Here is a 21759-nt window from a genome sequence, read left to right as displayed (position 1 = left end):
TGTCACTGTCTTCATCTTTTCCGTCAACATCGTGTACGTAACTTTTGGGACCGAGGGCATCGTAATCTAGGCCCCAGTTGACACATATTTCTCGCATTTCATCGCTATCATCAAGAAGACCACTTGCTTGATTTCAACAACAATATGGGACTCCTATATCCAACGTCTGTGGTAGAAACTTAGGTAGTCCCTCCCACTCGACAACTGTTGGGAAAATGGGATAATCATTGTCTCTATGCATTTTTATCATTTTCTAATAAATCCTAGTACTGAGCCTCCGTTCCTCCCAGGAAGTTAAGATCATCCATTGCATGATGAACAGCTAGTGCCTTTTCCATCTCTAGAATCTGCTTCATCAAATGTCAAATCACTTCTGGTTAATCTTTGTGTGTGTTTGTTTAGAAGGTTGTAGACAGTGCTTGTGGCACAACAAGCCCATGCCAGCGACATAGTACTTCGTAATCACACCGTTTTGAGTAAAGGGGAACCCATTATAGTTTTTCGCCCCAAATTCGCATACCTTCAGGCTTTGTAGAATGTGCTTCGCCCTCAATAATGTGCCCTGAAACTTTGAGATCAGTGTGTATATTGATAGGCTTATTTTCCAAGGTACGCAGAACACCATACCACCTGTCATCAACCAAGTCAGTGTAGCAACCTAGCATATGTTTTTCATGGTAGGGATCGATAGTGTTAAGACGTGTTTCATGGGGATCTGTTGAACTACCTTCACCCTTTTGCCTCTTTTTGAACCACTTATTAAATGCTAGTGGCATTTTTTAAATGGATGTTGTAATGTTTATTCAAAAGGTCTTTGAAATATAGATGACTTGGTTCAGTTTAAGAAGATGTTTTATACCTGAAAAAATTATTATCACGCGAAACATAGCGCAGTGAAATACCACGTTATGTGTATTGTCTTGTCGACCTGAAAAATTTGAAGGGGAAGGGACGATTATTTATGTAAGTATAGCGCCTTAGGTAAGGGTGTTATAGTATAGCGCCTTAAGTGAGGACGCTATATATTCCCGCCTATTTGAGTTCAAATATAACGCCTTAAAAAAGGGCGCTACACTTAACTAGGAAAATGGCCGTTAAGGTATATCATCTTATAAAATGGCATTATATATATTATGGTCACCAGTTTTTCTTCTCACACATTTTGTTTCTTTGAGTCCAAAAGAACCACATTTTGGTTCCGGAGTCTTATAAAAGGGGTGTACTTTTCTACGACCCATGCATATAACTATGGTAAGGTCACGTGTAATGAGAAGGCTTCCTATAAACGAGATAATCCTAAATCGGGCTCATTTGCTACAAATTTGTTCAAGCATGGGCTAATAAGTACAATACTGATGTGTTGCCAAAAAATGTATTGACAGGGAATGACAGGTATAATAAATATCCAATCGCCATAACAACAAGAAATAACATACCTAGTGGTATTAGTTGAAACTAGCAGAGTCGTGACGTTTAAGGATGAAAAAGAACCAAAATAGCTATAATGAGCACAATTATCTCACCCTATTTTGGCCTGACTAAGTTTGTTTTCATGATTGACAAAGAAACACATGCATGAACCAAGTCCATATACAGAGTACACAGGGCACGAGAAGATTCAAGCACAAGGCATGCACGTGAAGGGGATAAGCTTAAGTGGTTATATCTGATATCTCCTAAACAAAAAGGTTGCATAATTGATTAGGAGCAAGATTCCTTACTATTCCTTACTTGAAGAGAACTCTATCCTAGATAAGGGAGGAGTTAGAAGTTGAAGATAACTAGAACTCTTACACCATAGAAGAGAAAAGTATTAGATCTCTAATTATTCTTATTCTACTAACTCTATAAATATCATTTTGTTCTTTTTTACAGGCGACGCACAAATGCTAAAGTTAAGCAAGAATTGAGAGCAAAATAGCAAGGCATTTTGCAAGCAATTCCTGTGTGTTTCAAGTGTGCGAATACCAGATAGAAGAACCAGTTCCAAGTGTCTGTCTTTTATTCTAGATCAATTGTAATAGGGCTTTTGAGTTGTATCTTTCAGCTTTCTCTAGAAGCATTTGTACTAGGTACTTTGAGTTGTATTGTTCAAGTTAGAGTTAACTTGAAATTGTCGTAACAGCCTGAGGCTGGTTGCCACAAAGGGTTAGAGGTAATCTTTAGGTTTACAAGAGTTTTATAAATGTTATTTTTGGCTCAATGAATTAGTGGAGTATTGAAAAAAATCCTACTGGGAAGTAGGTCGTGGGTTTTTCACCTTTTGAGCCAGGTGTTATCCACGTAAAAATACTTGTGTTCTTTACTTTTTGCATTTATTATTCCGCAACTATGGTGTAAGGAACAAGTAGAAGAACCAGGTCCTTCTATAATTTGTGCACACAAAAAATTGAACACCATAAAAATCACCCCCTCTTGTGTAGTATTGAAGTATAAAACATCACCCTATTATTTGGCTTGGAATGTAATGCATGTTTGATGTTGAATATAGAAATTAGTGAAATGAAAGTTCACTTACAATGATAAAGACCTCGCAAAATCTATGAATGATAGGTTGAGTATGATGATAGACTTACTCATAAGTGGAAAGAGTGTTACTATTTGGCCACACTCATAATGGCCCAACGATGATCATACCCGTGAAATACCCTTAAACCCCTTGATTTCTTATTTGGATTAATAGCCATTATTTCCCTCCAAAATATTTCCCTCCCAAACAAGCTAATAACTATTGATTATCCCAAAATATTGATCCCATAAAATTATCATTCTCTCATGAAAAGATCAAAAGCCTTCGTATGTATACATATACTGTTATGTATTTTTTTAAAATAAAATTTATATAGATGGGAAGATCAAAAGCCTTCGTATATATATATGTATATTGTTTTTCGAAAATTTATACGGTATATAAATTCGAGTAACCTTGTTATACCATACACATATGATAAGAGAGCTTTCAATAAACACATAATTCATCATATTTTCCTTAACCTAAACATGAATGCTAAACATGAACGCTAACCAAGAAACTAGTTTGGAGCCATTAAACCCAAATAACAGCCTAGAAACTAGGTCATAGCAACTAAAAAATGCATTACACATATCTTTAAGGTTGAATTCGGATGACAGTCTGATGAATGAAGATGAGTGGGTCAACAATGATTCAGGCGGCAACTTCAATGATGGAGAAGATCATGTTGACGATGATGATAATGATGATGATGACGGCTATTATTTAGAGGAAGAGGGAGAAGGTGGAGAGGACAGGAAAATGTCTAATGAGTTCAATGAATAAAATTTAGTAATAGGTCAAATTACTGGAATGCGGTTCATTAATAAGGATGTTATGTTTGATTTTTACAAAGAACATGCAAGATTATTAGGGTTTTGCATTGTCAAAAGAACATCAAACAAAAAAGGTGGTGATATTGTAAGGTATGTGCAATATGGTTGTGATAGGTCTAGGAAACCAAGGAATAAGCATGTTACCAAGAGGAGGAATTGTCGTGCTAGAATAAATGGAATTTTGGAGAAGAATGGTTCATGGCGTGTTTTAAAGGTGGTTAAAAAACATAATCATCAATTGAAACCAGCACTATCGCGATTGATGGTTGGGCGCAGGTCGCTTAATAAGTCTCTTAAGAGATCTCTTATAGCTAAAGATATTGCCGGCTTAAGACCCTAAAAAAATATAAGTCGCTGAAGTACTTGTTGGTGGCCCCGAAAATCTGTGTTGTACACCAAAGGACTGTAGAAAATTTATTTTGAAGAGTAAAAAGCTTCAGTTGCAAAAACGGGACGCACAATCATTACTCAAGTTCTTCAGTGACATGTAGCAAAAAGATAGGGAATTTTACTACTACATAGATGTAGATAGTTTTGGTCGACTTCATAATATCGTATGGGTTCATTCACACTCTAAGATTGCATATAAGGAGTTCCATGATATAATATACCTTGATACCACATACCTTGTGAATCGATACAATATGCCATTTGCTTCATTTGGTGGTGTCAATCAGCATAGGCAGTTCATACTTTTGGGATGCGCACTTATGTCAAGTGAGGATATAACAAGTTACAAAATGGTGCTCTCTACATGGCTTGGGAATCTAAGAAATGTTCATCCATTAGCTATCATGACTGACCAATGTGATAGTACTAAGGTTGTCATCAATGCATCGATGCCAAATACGGTACATAGATATTGTATATGGCACATATTCGTAAAGTTGCCTATGAAGTTAAGCGGAGCTCTTGATGGTAAGATTGCAAAGGCAGAATTTAAGGCTTTAGTCCTTGATAGCACTAACGTTGCTGAGTTTGAGAGAAGATGGATTGATTATATTGCAAAATATAACTTAGATGGAATGGATTGGTTTTATAAGCTTTATTTGGAGAATGAAAAATGGATTCCTGTATACCTAAATGACCACTTTTGGGCTGGGATGTTGTCCACACAAAGAAGTGAAGGAATGCATGCTTTCTTTAATGGATTATCACCCGCCAAAGCACTTTGAAGTTGTTTGTTCAACAATATGAGTTAGCCATTAAAGCTAAGTTCGAGAAAGAATTGGAAGCTGAATATAGGTCAAAGTACTTTGAACCAAAATGTTTGCCTCAATTTGCATGGGAGGAAAAACTTCAAGCATGTTATACTCGTGAAGTGTTTGAATTTTTTCAAGTACAGTTAAGGAAACTGTACCATTGTGAAATCAGCACCCCTAAAGATCATCAAGAAAACCCTGGAGTGGAGAAATACATTATAACAGATTATTCGCTCAATAATTTTAACACTAAAGATCCATTTCTCTTCATGGTTGAATATACACATATCTTCAAGTGGTTTGAAACAAGAGGTATTCTATGCTGCCATATACTTAAGGTGTTGTCTGATAAGAGAATTGAAAACATTAATGAGAGGTATATATTGAAAAGGTGGAGAAGAGATGTTGTTCGTCCACACTTGAAACATTTCTTTCTAGGAGGTTACCCACGTATGACTTCTGAATACATGATGTACAGGGAACTATTGAAGGATTTTGAACGGGTTTGTGATATTGCATTAGTGTAATGACCCGACCGGTCATTTTGAGAATTAGCGCCCTGTTCGGTGGCTTAAGGTCTCGAGAAGATTCGTAATGTGTATTATGACTTGCTTGTGTGGTCGAGATTGGTTTTCAGATGATTCATGATTTAATTGAAAGACTACTTCTTATATTTGAAGCTTAAGTGAAAAGAGTTGACCGGAGTTTAACATTTGACCAAACGACTCCGGAATGGAAATTTTATGATTTCAATAGCTTCGTATGGTAATTTTGGACTTAGGCGTGCGTCCGAATTTGGATTTCGAGGTCCATAGGGTAATTTGATGCATTTTGGCGAAAATTGGAAAGTTGAAGTTTTGGACGGTTAAGACATTTGACCGGGAGTTGACTTTGTTGATATTGGGCTCGGATTACGATTCCGAGATTAGCTCTGTTATGTCATTTGGAACTTGTGTGAATAATTCGACGTCATTCCGAGTTGATTTGATATGTTTTGGCACGAGTTTCGAAAGTTGGAAGATTTAAAAGTTCATAAGTTCGAATCGAGTTGCGATTCATAGTTTCAACATTATTTTATGCGATTTGAGGCCTTGAGTAGGTCTGTGTATTGTTACAGGATGTGTTGGTATATTTGGTTGTGGTTCGGGGGGCCTCAGGTGAATTTCTGATGGTTAAGGGTTTGGATATTGGATTTAGGAAATTTCAGGGCTGCTAGTTCTGGTGCGTCGCACCTGTGGGTTTTAGTGCGCAGCTGCGTGACCGCTTCTGCGATATCCATGTAGGTCATGTTATATCGCTTCTGCGGAGAGGGGAGCGCAGGTGCGAGCTCGCATCTGCGGAAGGTCGATCACAGATGCGCGATATGTGTTCTAGGTGGTCTTTCGCTTCTGCGGTGCTTATCACGCTACTGCGCAATTGCATATGCGATTATTGGATCGCAGGTGCAAGCTCGGGGCCCTCAAGTAAAGGCCGCATGTGCAGTGTTTTTCTTACAAAGTGAGGCCACAGGCGCGGCATTTTTGTGCGCAAATGCGAAGAGCGCTGGGCAGAACACATATATGTCGAGGGTTTGATATTTTCAATATATTTTGAGTTGTAAACCTCGGTTTTGGAAGATGTTTCGTGGGGTTTTCAAGCAACTCAATGGGGTAAGTATTCTCTACCCGAATATTATTATATTTCAAGAATCCATTGCTATTTTCATCATTTAATTAGTGAATTAAGTTGGAAATTTGGGGAAAATTTGTAGAAATCTTTTAAAATGTAAAATGATGATTTGAAGGACGAATTGATGTCGAAAATTGATAATTTTGGTATGGTTGAACTCGTTATCAAATGGGTTTTCGAATTTTATAATTTTTGTCGGGTTCTGAGGTGCGGGCCCGGGGTTTGACTTTTGGGTTGACTTTTAGTTCTTGTTAAAGATTGAAGCTTTATTATCCGGAATTATTTTCTATGAGTTTTATTTATGAATTGAAGTTATTTTGGTTAGATTTGAGTCATCCGGGGGGTGTTTCACAAGGTCATTTTAGAGTAACAGTCTAGCTTCTTTGAGGTAAGTATCTTGCCTAACTTTGTGGAGGGAACTATCCCTTAGGATTTGAGTCATTTGTGCTAATTGTGTCATGTGGAGGCCGTGTACGCGAGGTGACGAGTACGTGCTCGGGCTTATTTGTAAAAATTTGACCGTTTAGGGCTCTTAGGTTCTTATGTCCATTAAATATGAAGTTGTTTTGTCATGTTAAATTTTCCATTTACTGAATTCACCCTTATGTGTCTTATTTGGAATTAATTGCTTCATGTTCTACCCTTATTGCCGATTAAACTCTTATGTTCCTTAACTGAAGTTGTTACCTCTTTTATCGGCATGCTATCATTTCCTTAATTGCTTGACCTTAACTGAAATCATGGTTATCTTTTCGTAATTGCTTAACCTTAATTGAAATCATTATTATCTCTTCCGCAATTGCTTAGCCTTAATTGAAGTTTGTTATCCCTTTCAATGTTGACGTATTCTTATTTGGGGTGTCATTGATTCATGCTATCTTTCTTGCTGTCGAATTTCACTTTCGTGGAATCCTTGTTACACATTACCTCTCCCTTGTTGATCTATTCTTGTTGAGACTATTATTTTCCTATTGTGTCTTTCTCTGTGAGTTTGTTCTTCCATTTTTTTGTGTTCTGAAGTTCTTGTGTTGATTTAATTGCCGTATTCTTGTGTTATTGTTGTTGTTATTGTTGTTGTTGTTGTTATTATTGTTGTCATTGTATTTAGAGTTGTTGAGTCGAGGGCTATACGTGGTTGTGATATTGAAATAGTTTTGAGGAAATGTTGTGAAAGTCAATTATTTGAGTTGTTATGTTTTTGTTATACGTGTTAGAAAATTGTTATGTGTTTGTACGAAGTTTCTGCTGTGCGGTTGTTATTGTATTGCACGAGGTTTCTGTCATGCTGTTGTTATTGATACGCATGCGGTGGTATAAGGTCTGGGTGTTAAAACACATGCGGTGAGATAATGTTAGCTTGAAATGCGTGGCTAGTAGGGGAACTACTAGAAGCCATGCGGAGTGATAACGTGGGCTAAAACGCGGGATGTTATTTCGGAAAAATGATTTTCAAAAACTAAATATAAAGGATCCCATGGTGATATAAGGAAAGTTGTGATTCATTTACGATTTGAGACTAGGAGGCGGTACCTCAGGAGTGCTCTTGTTCACATTTCCCCTTTTTCTGTGCACTTCTCTTTGATTGTTATTTTCCTTAGCATACTATTAATTGTTTTCCTCCGTGTTGCACTATTTGCTCAGCTCTGTGTAGCTAATCTTGTTGTGCTGGTCGCTGCTTCAAACTTCATTGATGCTTCTGTTACACCGCACATTTCATGGTGATCGTTTCTTATGTGCCATTCATTGACTCTACTCTTATTTGTTGACTGGAATTTTGGTAGAACACTTGCACAAGCATAAACATAGTTAAATCACCCATATCGATTTTAAAAGGTGAATCGTGATGACATTAACCATTATACGTACTCTTGTATTCTTGCCTTATATGTGAGGATTGTTCTATTGGCACGTGAGTCATCCATGCGGTTATGAGTTGTAATGTTGGCACAAGATGCCAAGTGAAATGCAATACGTGGATCAATACCTAGGGTAGGGTTGAAGGTAGTGGTTGAAGGTAGGGTTACAAAATAGTAGTTGAATGTTGGTTAATACAATATTTTCGGAAAAAAAAATGGTTGAATGTAAGGGTTGAAGGTAGGGTTTTAAATACCAAGATAGGGGTTGAAGGTAGGGGTTTAAGTTGCAAACTGGATTTTTTTCGTTTTTAGTAATGTCAAGATGTGAGTATTTTAGTTCTTAGTTTTGTACTGATTTTAATCTTATCAAGTCTTTCACTTCTGTACTAGTTGCAACTAGTCATATTTTGTTAGTCTAGTCCTCTAAATTCAAAGAAAGTAACATTAAAATGAAGCATTTAACAATGACAATTATAATACCACACGTTTAAACTCATTACAAAACAAAGTCAATAAATTCAAAACAAATCTATCTCAAATCAAATTAAAATAAGTTCCAAACTTAAATCATCTCAAACTAAACAGTCATGTCTTCCACTTCCAGTTTGCTTCATTGTTTCAGGTAAGCTACTCTGTGGTGGTACTGTTGCATCATCTTGTTGTAATTAGAGTAAAGAAGACTAATAAGTATAAGCAATGTATTTACGTAAAAAAATAATTAATCAAATTTGTTATACTTTATCTTAATTCCTTCCGCTAGCCGAGGAGTTCCACCACCTCTACCACGGCCTCTACCTCCACCTCTACCACCACTTCTACCACCACCTATACCCATCCTATTACCTCTAACTCCACTTCTACCACCTGTTTGTGAACTTTTAAAGTATGAATCAATCCACCCTCTTTATCTATTCAACCTTGGACGTCCACCCCCACCCTCACCCACACCATCATGTATATCTTCCAATTCCCAATTTGGAACTATCATATTATCCCAATTCAAAAGGTCATGCTCCAATCTATTCAAATCATGCTTAATATATTACCTCATCAATTCAGTGTCCAATTGTCAGGACCCCAATTTTCTACCGTAGGATGTCGTGATGGTACCTAGTCTCTTAGACTAGGTAAGACTAACACTTACAAAATAGTTAGAAGAATTCAACCATCAAATGAAAAATACGGGATAAAAATCTTATACAAATTACAATTCCCAAAACCGGTAGTACAAGTCATAAGCTATACTGAGTTTACTAGAAGAATCCCTAAATACAACTATTCGGATGAAACTACATAGTACAATGAAAATAACATAAGGTGACTCTAAGGCCCGTGAACGCGACGACATGTTTACATTGAGTCTCCATAGCTCGACCAGCCAGCAAATAATCAACAACAACTGAGGCACCTGGATCTAGACAAAAAATATGCAGAAGTGTAGTTTGAGTACACCATAGCGGTACCCAGTAAGTATCAAGACTAACATCGGTGGAGTAGTGACGAGGGACAGTCAAGACACCTACCAAACTAAACAACCCGAACAAGTGTGTAGATGAACTAACAGAGAAACAATATTTATATAAAGCTAAGTAGGATAAGGAATACAAGACAATACTTGCAATGATACACTAGTAACAACAATATTCAACAGGAAGCAGTCAGGTAATAATGTTGTAGAGTAACTAATCACAATCTAAGTCCGGAGAAACCAAATAAAGGGAAAACCAGCAACAACTCAATAAGAGTAATCGCTTTCACACTAGATCTGTTCAAGCACTTCCACGAGGTACCGCACCTCATAATCATAACTCACGGGTCCCAATTCCTTCCCAGTCATTGTGTATGCATTGTAGAAGTATTGTATTTAATTGCTTTCTTTGATTTTCAAGTTGTATTGGTGTTAGTTGCATTGTATTTAATGGTTTCGGATACCAAAGTTGTTTTAATACAATACCTATTTTTTTGGAATTGGAATAAATGTAAAATCGGTGTAAAATTTATTTTGAATACAATAGCATGTATTTACTATCACAATAATGACATACCAACCATTTAACTTTCCTATGAAGCATTTACTCTGCTAATATATGATCACTGTTCATTCTATTTCAGTTTTTTTAATGATAATTAAAAAATAATTGTTATAGTAAAGAAGACCAATGTGATGAAGATTGAAATATTATACATCAATAGTTCAATAGAAAATCAAAAGTACAACTACCATGTCACGGCCCAAATTTTTCTCTGTGGGATATCGTGACGGCACCTAGTCTCTAGGACTAGGTAAGCATAAACAATACGCGAAAATATTTAATAAGAGATTAAAACTTGAACACTCCAACAATTTCATAAAAAGAGTCTACCAAAACCTAATACATAAAATCCCAAAACCTGGTGAGATATAAACCACAATCTTTAAGTACAGTACCGAATAATCCTATACATCACTGCCTATCAAAATATAAAGAAATAAGAGAAAAACGGAATAGAAGGGGACTCCAAGGCCTGCGGTCGCGGGCAGGTGTACCTTGAAGTCTCCAAGCAGTAACACATCACACTAATATCGGGGCTGGTAAGATGCACCTGGATCTGCACAAAGACATGTGCAGAAGCATAGTATGAGTACACCACAACGGTACTCAGTAAGTGCCAAGCCTAACCTCAGTAGAGTAGTGGCGAGGTCAGGTCAGGGCCCTACTGGAAATAATAGGAAACAAGGCAGAAGATATAATAATATAATGAAATGACTGGGAAGGGAACAATGAGAAATTACAGAAAGATAAATACACAGCAAATAGAGGTAAACAACAGGAGCGCTTCCGAGGTACCGCGTCGTAGTCCCAAAAGTAAATAAACAACAGGGACACTCCCGAGGTACCGCCTGGTAGTCCCAAAAGTAAATATACAACAGGGGAGCTACCGAGGTACTGCCTCGTAGTCCCAAAAGTAAATATGCAACAGGGGCGCTCCCGAGGTACCGCCTCGTAGTCCCAAAAGTAAATACGCAATAGGGGCGCTCCTGAGGTACCGTCTCGTACTCCCAAAAGTAAATATGCAACAGGGGCACTCCAGAGGTACCGCCTCGTAGTCCTAAAAGTAAATACACAACAGATAACCGATAGGACAATGAAACTACAGCAAGGAATCCTACATTTAAAGACCGAATACAAGATCAAGTAAGCAGGAAATCCAACTAAGCATGTTGCACAAATTGCAAGTAAAAGATAAGTCACGTAGACATGCGACATTAGGCTAAACATGATGACTACACATGCTAAAGTAACTCAGTTAAGGAATTAAAAAGGAAACTACTTAGAAAGAACCGGATTTTTAACATTTAATCCGAGTATGCACTCGTCACCTCGCGTACATGGCCTTCACGTATTGCAAATACCATAAAAGTACCAAACCTAAGGGGAGTTTCCCCCACACAAGGTTAGACAAGTTACTTACCTCAAATCTCTCTCAATCAATCAATAAGAATGCCATTCCCTCGAATTTCCAACTCCGATCGGCTCGAATCTAGCCAAAACAATTACATACTATATATATAACTATAAGAAACTAATTAAATAATAAATCTACGACTTTAGCAAAGAATTGAAAAATCGCCCCAAAAGGTCGACCCGGGCCCACGTCTCAGAATTGAGTAAAAGTCACAAAATACGAACACCCATTCGATATCGAGTTCACCCATACCAAAATTACCCAAATCGATACAAAAATCTTGATCAAAAACCTCAAAATTCGGCCTAAGGTTTTTTCCACCTTTTCCCCAAATTTCTCAACCCAAGTCCTTAATTAAATGAAGAAATTAATGATAGATTAATTGAAATTAATCAAAAATGAGTCAAGAATCCTTATCCAAATGTTTCCTCCGAAACTCTCTCAAAATTGTGCCTCAATCTGTGCTCTATATCTCAAAATATGAAGAAAAATCGCAAACCCTCGATTTTAAACCTTTTGTCCAGCACTTCTGCTTTTGCGAGACCTTAGCCGAATCTGTGGCTCCGCACCTGCGGAATTTCCATCGCAGGTGCGGCCATCACTTAGGCCATGAAAGCTCGCTTCTGCGGTACCCTAAGCGCACCTGCGCTTGCGCTTCTAAAAAGGAAACTACTTACCCTAAGGTCTCCGCTTCTGCGATCACCAGGCCTTTCTAGCCTTTCCGCTTCTGCGCTTCCCCAATCGCATGTGTGAGTCCGCTTCTGCGGAACTCTGACCGCATCTGCGGTCCTAGCAGGGCAGGCCACAGACCGCTTCTGCGGTGCCACACCTACGGCCCAATGTGTGCAGGTGCACCAGACACTGCCAAGCTTCAGCAATGCACCAAGTCCAATTTTGTTCCGGATTCAAATCCGAATTACACTTGGGGCCCCCGGGACCCCGTCCGAATATACCAAGAAGTCCTAAAATATCATACGGACTTAGTCGAGCCTTTAAATCATATCAAACAATGTTAAAAATACGAATTGCACATTGATTCGAGCCTAATAAACTTTAGAACTTTTAACTTCTACATCCGATGCCGAAACCTATCAAATCAAGTCCGATTGAACTCACATTTTGCACACAAGTCACAATTGATATTACGGACCTACTACAACTTCCGGAATCGGAATCCGACCCCGATATCAAAAAGTCCACTCCCGGTCAAACGTTCCGAAAATCATCCAATTTTCCAACTTTCGCCAATCAACGCCGAAATGACCTACGGACCTCCAAATCAACATCCGGACACGCTCCTAAGACCAAATTCACCCTATAGAGCTATTGGAACCGTCAAAACTCATAAACTTCCATTTTAGGGACTATGTATTCCATTTCACTCCGAAACCAAAAACCAAACCTCCTTGCAAGTCATGTAACCACGGAATGAAATAGAGGAAGCAATAAATAGGGGTTCGAGGCTAATTCTCTAAAAATAACCGGCCGAGTCGTTATATCCTCCCCCTCTTAAAACAAATGTTCGTCCTCGAACGTGTATAGAGACATACTTGAAGTGATGAAAAGATGAGGATAACGGTTATTCATATCATGCTCGGTCTCCCAAGTCGCCTCCTCGACCGAATGACCCCTCCACTAAACCTTCACTAAAGAAATGTTCTTCGACCTCAACCTTCGAACCTACCTGTCCAAAATAGCCACCGGCTCCTCGACATAAGATAGATCTTTGTCCAACTGAACTAATCTAAAGTCTAACACATGAGACTGATCGTCGTGATACTTCCAGAGCATGGAAACATGGAACACTAGATGAACTGCAGAGAGACTAGGTGGTAGTGCAAGTCTGTAAGCCACCTCTCCAACCCTCTCAAGAATCTCAAAAGGCCCGATATACCTAGGACTCAACTTGCCCTTCTTCCCGAACCTCATAACACCCTTCATGGGCGAAACCCGAAGCAAGACCCGCTCCCTAACCATGAATTCAACGTTGCGAATCTTCCGATCCGCATAACTCTTCTACATGGATTGGGCTGTACGAATTTGATCCTGAATCAATTTAACCTTGTCAAAAACATCCTGAACCAAGTTTGTACCCAATAGCCTAGCCTCGCCCGGCTCGAACCAACCCACTGGAGACCGGCACCGCCTACCATACAAAGCCTCATACAGGAAATCTGAATGCTCGACTTATAACTGTTATTGTAGGCAAACTCCGCAAATGGCAAGAACTGCTCCTAAACACCCCTAAAATCCATCACACACGCAAAAAGCGTATCCTCCAATATCTGAATAGTGCGCTCTGATTGTCCGTCTGTCTGAGGGTATAATGCTGTACTCAACTCCACCCGAGTACCAAACTCATGTTGTACGGCTCTCCAGAACTGCGATGTAAACTGCGTATCCTGGTCAAAGATGATAGATACCGGAACACCATGAAGCCTGACAATCTCGCGAATGTAAACCTGAGCCAGCTGCTCTGAAGAGTAAGTAGTAACCATAGGAATGAAATGAGCTCACTTAGTCAGTCTATCCACAATCACCCAAATTGCATCGAACTTCCTCTGAGTCCGTGGGAGCCCAACAACGAAATCCATAGTGATCTGATCCTATTTCTACTCCGGAATCTCTAGCTTCTGAAGCAATCCATCTGGCCGCTGATGCACATACTTTACCTGCTGACAATTTAGGCACCGAGCTACGTACTCCACTATGTCCTTCTTCATCTGCCTCCACCAATAGTGTTGTCGCAGGTCCTGATACATCTTCGCGGCACTTGGATGAATGGAGTACCGCCATTTGTGAGCCTCCTGGAGAATCAACTCACTTAAACCATCTACATTGGGCACATATAGCCAGCCCTGCATCCATAATAAACTGTCATCTCCAATAGTGACTTCCTTGGCATCAGCGTGCTGAACCGTGTCCTAAAGGACAAGAAGATAGGAGTCATCAAACTGACGCTCTCTGATACGATCATAAAGAGAACACTGAGAAACCACATAAGCCAAAACCCTGCTCGGCTTAGAAACATCCAATCTGACAAACTTGTTGGCCAAGGCCTGAACATCCAAGGCTAAAGGCCTCTCTGCTACTAGTAGATATGCTAAACTGCCCAAACTCTCTACCTTGCAACTCAAGGCATCGGCCACCACATTGGTTTTCCCGGGATGATATAGAATGGTGATATCATAATTTTTAAGCAACTCCAACTACCTCTACTGCCGCAAGTTAAGATCCTTCTATTTAAACAGATGTTGTAGACCTTACAAGGGACACTATACAAATAGTATTGCCAGATCTTCAAGGCATGAACAATAGCTGTTAACTCAAGGTCATGGACATGATAGTTCTTCTCATGCACCTTCAGCTGTCTAGACGCGTAGGCAATCACCCTACAGTCCCGCATCAACACCACACCGAGACCAATGCGCGACGCATCACAATACACCGTATAGGACCCCGAACCAGTAGGCAATACCAACACTGGGCTGTCGTCAAAGAAGTCTTGAACTTTTGAAAGCTATCCTCACACTCCTCGTTCCACCTGAACGTAGCACCCTTCTAGGTCAATCTGGTCATAGATGCTGCAATAGACGAGAAACCCTCTACAAATCGGTGATAATACCCCGCCAAGACCAGAAAACTCTGGATCTCTGTAGCTGAGGACGGTCTGGGCCAATGCTGCACTGCTTCAATCTTCTTTGGGTCTACCTTTATCCCCTCACTCGATACTACATGATCCTCCCAGCTTCGGGAGTACACCAGAATGTCGTCAATGAACACAATGACGAACGAGTCAAGATAGGGCCGAAATACAATGTTCATCAAGTGCATGAATATTGTTGGGGTATTGGTCAGCCCAAAAGACATCACAAGGAACTCGTAATGACCATACCAAGTCCTGAAAGCAGTTTTTAGGATATCTGGCTCCCGAATCTTCAACTGATGATAGCCTGAACGCAAGTCGATCTTAGAAAACACTCTGGCACCCTGAAGCTGATCAAATAGGTCATCAATACGTGGAAATGGATACCTGTTCTTCACTGTAACCTTGTTCAACAGGCGATAATCAATACACATTCGCATAAAACCATCCTTCTTCTTTACAAACAAGACAGGAGCACCCCAAGGGGACACACTGGGATGAATGAAGCCCTTATCGAGCAACTCTTGCAACTGTTCCTTTAACTCCTTCAACTCTGTTGGGGCCATACGATAGGGTAGAATAGAAATGGGTTGTGTGCCCGATAACAAATAAATACCAAAGTCGATATCTCTGTCGGGCGCGATGCCCAGAAGATCCGCCGAAAATACGTTTGGATAATCCATCACTACCGGAACTGACTCGACGGTAGGAGTGTCAGCACTAACATATCTCACATATGCCAGATATGCATCACACCCCTTCTCAACCTTCCGATGAGCCTTTAGAAATGAAACAACCCTGTTAGGAACATGATCTAAGGTACCTCTCCACTCTAGACGCGGTACACCTGGCATAGCCAATGTCACCATCTTGGAGTAACAATCAAGGATAGTGTGATAGAGTGACAACCAGTCCATGCCCAAAATAATATTGAAATCCACCATACTGAGCAATAATAAATCGTTTCTAATCTCAAAACAATTAAGAATAACCAAACACGACCGATACACACGGTCAACAACAATAGAATCTCCCACGGGTGTAAACATATAGACAGGAGAACTAAAAGAATCACGGGATACACCCAAATATATAGCAAAATAAGATGACACATAGGAATAAGTAGAGCATGTATCAAATAATACTGATGCACCTATATGACAGACCGGAACAATACTTATAATGACAGAATCGTATGCAACTGCCTCCGCCCTAGCAGGAAGGGCATAATATCTGGCCTGGCCTCCCCCTCTAGGGCGACCTTTACCTGTCCGACCTCCACCTCGAGCTAGTTGTGCAGGTGGAGTGGTAGCTGGTGCTGTAACCATAACCTGAAAACCCGGTGGAGCAAGCGGTGCCTGAGTGGTCGGTAGAGGTGCACCCCTCCTAAGTCTGGGGCAATCCCTCACCACATGACGAGTGTCCCCACACACAAAACAAGCTCTCATAGGATGTGATTGTTGTGGTTGGCTCGGGCCTGATCGGTTGGACTGACTGCTGAAAGCACCCCATGCCGGAGGTGCACTAGACAATGGCGGTGTATAATAAGGAGTCTGGGGCCTAGGAGTGCCTGGAGTACCGCTGGCGGCTGGAAGTGCTGAATGAATAGGGCAACCCACATAGCCCCTACCCTGACGAGTTGTAGCTAGGGCACGAGAACCACTATATGTTCCAAACTCCCGACACCTCTTGGCCTCCCTCTCCTCTCTCTCCAGAGTCAACATACCCTCCAATCTCCTAGCAATCCCTACTACCTGCTGGTATGTGATGTCCATCTCCAACTCTCGGGCCATGCTAAATCTGATACTGGGTTGAGCACATCGATAAATCGATGAACCCGCTCTTGAACATTAGCAACTAAGGCTGGTGCATACCTAGCCAAATCAATGAACTGGATCGCATACTCTGACACCATCATAGAACCCTGGCGCAACTGCTCAAATTCTGCGTGACATGCATCTTTAAGATTCTGGGGGACACACTCCCTCAGGAACATACTTGAGAACTGAGTCTAAGTGAGTGAAGCTATCTCGGTCGGACTACCCAACTCATATGCTCGGCACCACTGATAGGTCGCTCCTCTAAGCTGGAACGTAATGAAAGAAACCCCACTAGACTCCACAATACCCATAGTACGGAGGATACGATGGCACTTCTCAAGAAAATCCTAGGCATCCTGTGACACCAAGCCACTGAAAGTAGGAGGGTGGTACTGCTTGTACCTCTCGAGCCTGAGCTTCTCCCCCTCAGAAACTGCTGCCCTAACCTCAAGCTGAACTGGAGCTACTGGCTGCATCGGTATGACCTCCGGAACCTGATCGACCTTGACCCGTTGCTCTGGGTACGGGCGGCGGGAGTCTGTGCTCCTCCCCCGGCCTGAGATGTGGCAGGATCAAGTGATATCAATCCTGCCTGAGCCAAGGTGCTGAACATGCTCAGAAACTGGGCGAGAGTCTCCTGGAGGGCTGGTGTAGTGACAAGCATCTCAGGTGCCTTCCCTCCAACTGGAGCTACTGCTGGCTCCTCTGTAGCAGCTCGTGCGGGTGCTTTGGCTGCACCACGTGGACGTCCTCGGCCTCTACCCCGACCCCAGCCTCACGCGACTCTAGCAGGGGGCGCGGGTGTCTAGTCATCTGATCCAGTTGTACATGTCTTCACCATCTGTGAGAGAATAGAAAGACAACAATTTAGAATCTGAAGTCAAACATTTCGCATGATAAGGAATTAAAGAAGTGAAGCTTTTCCTAACAGTTCCATAGCTTCCCGAAGAAAAGCATAGATGTCTCCGTAACGATCCGCAAGACTCTACTAAACCTGCTTGTGACTCATAACACCTATGAACCTAGTTCTCTGATACCAACTTATCATAACCCCAATTTCTCTCCATGGGATATCGTGACGGTACATAGTTTCTAAGACAAGGTAAGCCAAAATAATACGCAAAGACACTTAATAAGAGATTAAAACTTGAATATCCCAACAATTTCATAAAAAGAGGCTAACAAAACTCAATACATAAAATCCCAAAACTTGATGAGATATAAGTCACAAGCTTTAAGTACAGCGCTGAATAATCCTATACATCACTGTCTATCAAAATATAAAGAAATAAGAGAAGAACGGAATAGAAGGGAACTCTGAGGCCTGTGGTCGGGGCAGGTGTACCTTGAAGTTTCCAAGCAGCAACACAACGCACTAATATGGGGACTGGTAAGATGTACTTGGATCTGCACAGAGACATGTGTAGAAGCGTAGTATGAGTATACCACAATAGTACCCAGTAAGTGCCAAGCCTAACCTCAGTAGCGTAGTGGCGAGGTCAGGTCAGGGCCCTATTGAAAATAATAGGAAACAAGTCAGATGATATAATAATATAATGAAATGACTGAGAAGTGAACAATGAAAAATTACAGAAAGATAACAACACAGCAAATAGAGGTAAACAACAGGGGCACTCCCGAGGTACCACCTCGTAGTCCCAAAAGTAAATACACAATAGGGGCGCTCCCGAGGTACCGCCTCGTAGTCCCAAAAGTAAATATGCAACAGGGGCGCTCCCGGGGTACCGCCTCGTAGTCCCAAAAGTAAATACATAACAGATAACCGATGGGACAATAAAATTACAGCAAGGAATCCTACAGTTAAAGACTGAATACAAGATCAAGGAAGCAGGAAATCCAACTAAACATGTTGCACAAATTGCAAGTAAGAGATAAGTCACGTAGACATGCGATATTAGGCTAAACATGATGAGTACACATGCTAGAGTAACTCAGTTAAGGAATTAAAAAGGAAACTACTTAGCAAGAATCGGATTTTTATTATTTAACCTGAGTACGCACTCGTCACCTCTCGTGCATGGCCTTCACGTATTATAAATACCATAACAGTACCAAACCTAAGGGGAGTTTCCCCCACACAAGGTTAGACAAGTTACTTACCTTAAATCTCACTCAATTAATCAATAAGAATGCCTTTCCCTTGACTTTCCAACTCCGTTCGACTCGAATCTAGCCAAAAAGAATTACATACTATAAATATAACTATAAGAAACTAATTTAAATAATAAATCTATGACTTTAGCAAAGAATTGAAAAATCATCCCAAAAAGTCCACTCAGGCCCACATCTCGGAATCAGGTAAAAGTCACAAAATACGAATACTCATTCGATATCGAGTTCACCCATACCAAAATTACCCAAATCCGATACAAAAATCTCAATCAAAAACTCAAAATTTGGTCTAAGGATTTTTCCACCTTTTTTCCAATTTTCTCAACCCAAATCCTTAATTAAATGAAGAAATTAATGATAGATTATTGGAAATTAATCAAAAATGGGTCAAGAATCTTTACCCAAATATTTCCTCTGAAAATCTCTCAAAATTGCGCCTCAATCCGAGCTCTATATCTCAAAATATGAAGAAAAATGGCAAACCCTTGATTTTAAACCTTTTGTCCAGCACTTCCGCTTTTGCAAGGCCTTAGCCGCATCTGCGGCTCCGCACCTGCGAAATTTCCATCGCAGGTGCGGCCATCACTTAGGCCATGAAAACTTGCTTCTGCGGCATCCTAAGTGCACATGCGCATGTGCTTCTGTGAAGGGGAAGCCACATATGTGTTTCTACTTCTGCGGAAGCTCTCCGCTTCTGCAATCACCAGGCCTTCCTGGCCTTTCCACTTCTGCGCTTCCCCAATCGCATGTGCGAGTCCGCTTCTGCAGAACTCTGACCGCATATGTGGTCCTAGCGAGGGCCGCTTTTGCGGTGCCGCACCTGCGGCCCAATGTGCGCAGGTGCGATTACACTAAACACTGCCAAGCTTCAACAATACACCAAGTCCAATTTTGTTCCGGATTCAAATCCGAATCACACCTGGGGCCCCCGGGACCCTGTCCGAATATACCAACAAGTCCTAAAATATCATACAAACTTAGTCGAGCCTTTAAATCATATCAAACAATGCTAAAAACATGAATTGCACATCGATTTGAGCCTAATGAACTTTAGAACTTCTAACTTCTACATCCGATACCGAAACCTATCAAATCACGTCCGATTGACCTCAAATTATGCACATAAGTCACAATTGATATTACGGACCTAGTCTAACTTTCGGAATTAGAATCCGACCCCGATATCAAAAAGTTCACTCCCCCGGCAAGTCATATAACTACAGAATGAAATAGAGGAAGCAATAAATAGGGGTACGAGGATAATTCTCTCAAAACGACCGGCCGGGTCATTACATACCATAACTAAATCAACATGAAAATAAAAGATAATAAAAGGATAAATTAACACAAACACATCCTAGAAACTAATTAATTTCAACCTAATTATCAGAAGTTCCTTCTCCCTTCACTTGAACTTTGAAGACAACATATAGTGGTGCAACATTAATCAATTCAAATTTGACGACGTAACCTCGCTTGACATAATTGTCAAAAAACAAAATCCAGCCTACTTTGAACCTTCTTCGATCACCAACGCTCAAAGATACAAACCACTCTTTTCCACAATAGTGAAGAAGCTCGGTTTTTACTGTTGGAGGAAGATGCTTGTAGATTTTTCTTGGAATATACTGAAAAAAGAAAGAAAAAAAAGTATAACTATTAAGTTTTCGAAAAATATGAAACTGAAACAAGAAAAAATATATATATACACTACTAATGCATATATTGTTTTGGAGTTAAGGTATAAAAAACAAAAATATTTTATGTAAAAGATTTTCAGTTAGGATTTAAATCAAGAAGTTAGTGTGTTTTGGTGATGTTATGAAATCTCATATTAATAAAACTATATTATTATGTCTTTAAATTATTATTTTTTTACTTAAATGATCGTTTGATGCCAGTTAACAAAACAGTCCAATTGTCTTCATCAATTGTTCGTTTGATGCCTAATACAATGAAAGAACTAAGAGTAGTATTTGTAAAGATTAATTAAGTCCTCTAAAGGTGATCAATTTTTTGCCAAATTAAGATAGCACATTGAACTTATGACACCAACTTTGGATAGTAGGAAAATGTATTGTCAAGAAATATATAAAAAACTTGAAGATAGTTGAGAATAGAAGAAGTACTTATAAAGCAAAACTTCCTAAGTTCTTGTCAAAAGAAGGAACTTTTTAGAGATGAATCAAACAGTGTCCAAAATCTGACATTACTATAAATTTCTAGAATCAAACAAATATGGAAAGTTCATCTAACATTCCAGACAATGTCCAAAATCTGATGAATATCATGGATCAATGTAGTAAGGTTTAAAACAGGTGCAAAATGAATCTAACGCTTATAACTACTTAATATCTAGTCAGTAGATAATGACACTTTGACACTTAGAACTAAAATTTTCAATTAAGATCCAATAATATAGATAAAATATTCAGTTCATAAAGAGGAAAATAGTTTTATTAATAATCAAACTGAACAATTTTCTGATATCTTCATCCCTACATACATTCCAGCTAACAACAAAGATGAAATAACACTTGCTCCATTGTCACCTTCAACCCCTACACTACTTTCATCTACAAACGAACTTGAAGATGGTAATTCACTGTAAGCATTTTCTTCTTTGAATTCATTGAATG

At 39.9% G+C, this 21759-nt stretch overlaps 1 protein-coding gene across 1 annotated transcript; it reads left to right on the top strand.

Annotated features, from left to right (window-relative positions):
* The first annotated feature begins 3992 nt into the window (after nucleotides 1-3992).
* Nucleotides 3993-5077, top strand: LOC142168949 (protein FAR1-RELATED SEQUENCE 6-like). The gene is made up of 2 exons (XM_075230126.1): nucleotides 3993-4421; nucleotides 4526-5077. The coding sequence occupies exons 1-2, from the start codon at nucleotides 3993-3995 to the stop codon at nucleotides 5075-5077; spliced, it is 981 nt and encodes a 326-aa protein (XP_075086227.1).
* Nucleotides 5078-21759: the final 16682 nt, after the last annotated feature.

Source organism: Nicotiana tabacum, chromosome 14 (assembly GCF_000715075.1).
Source record: "Nicotiana tabacum cultivar K326 chromosome 14, ASM71507v2, whole genome shotgun sequence".
Classification (NCBI taxonomy): Eukaryota; Viridiplantae; Streptophyta; class Magnoliopsida; order Solanales; family Solanaceae; genus Nicotiana; species Nicotiana tabacum.
This window is presented reverse-complemented; position numbering and strand designations above follow the sequence as displayed.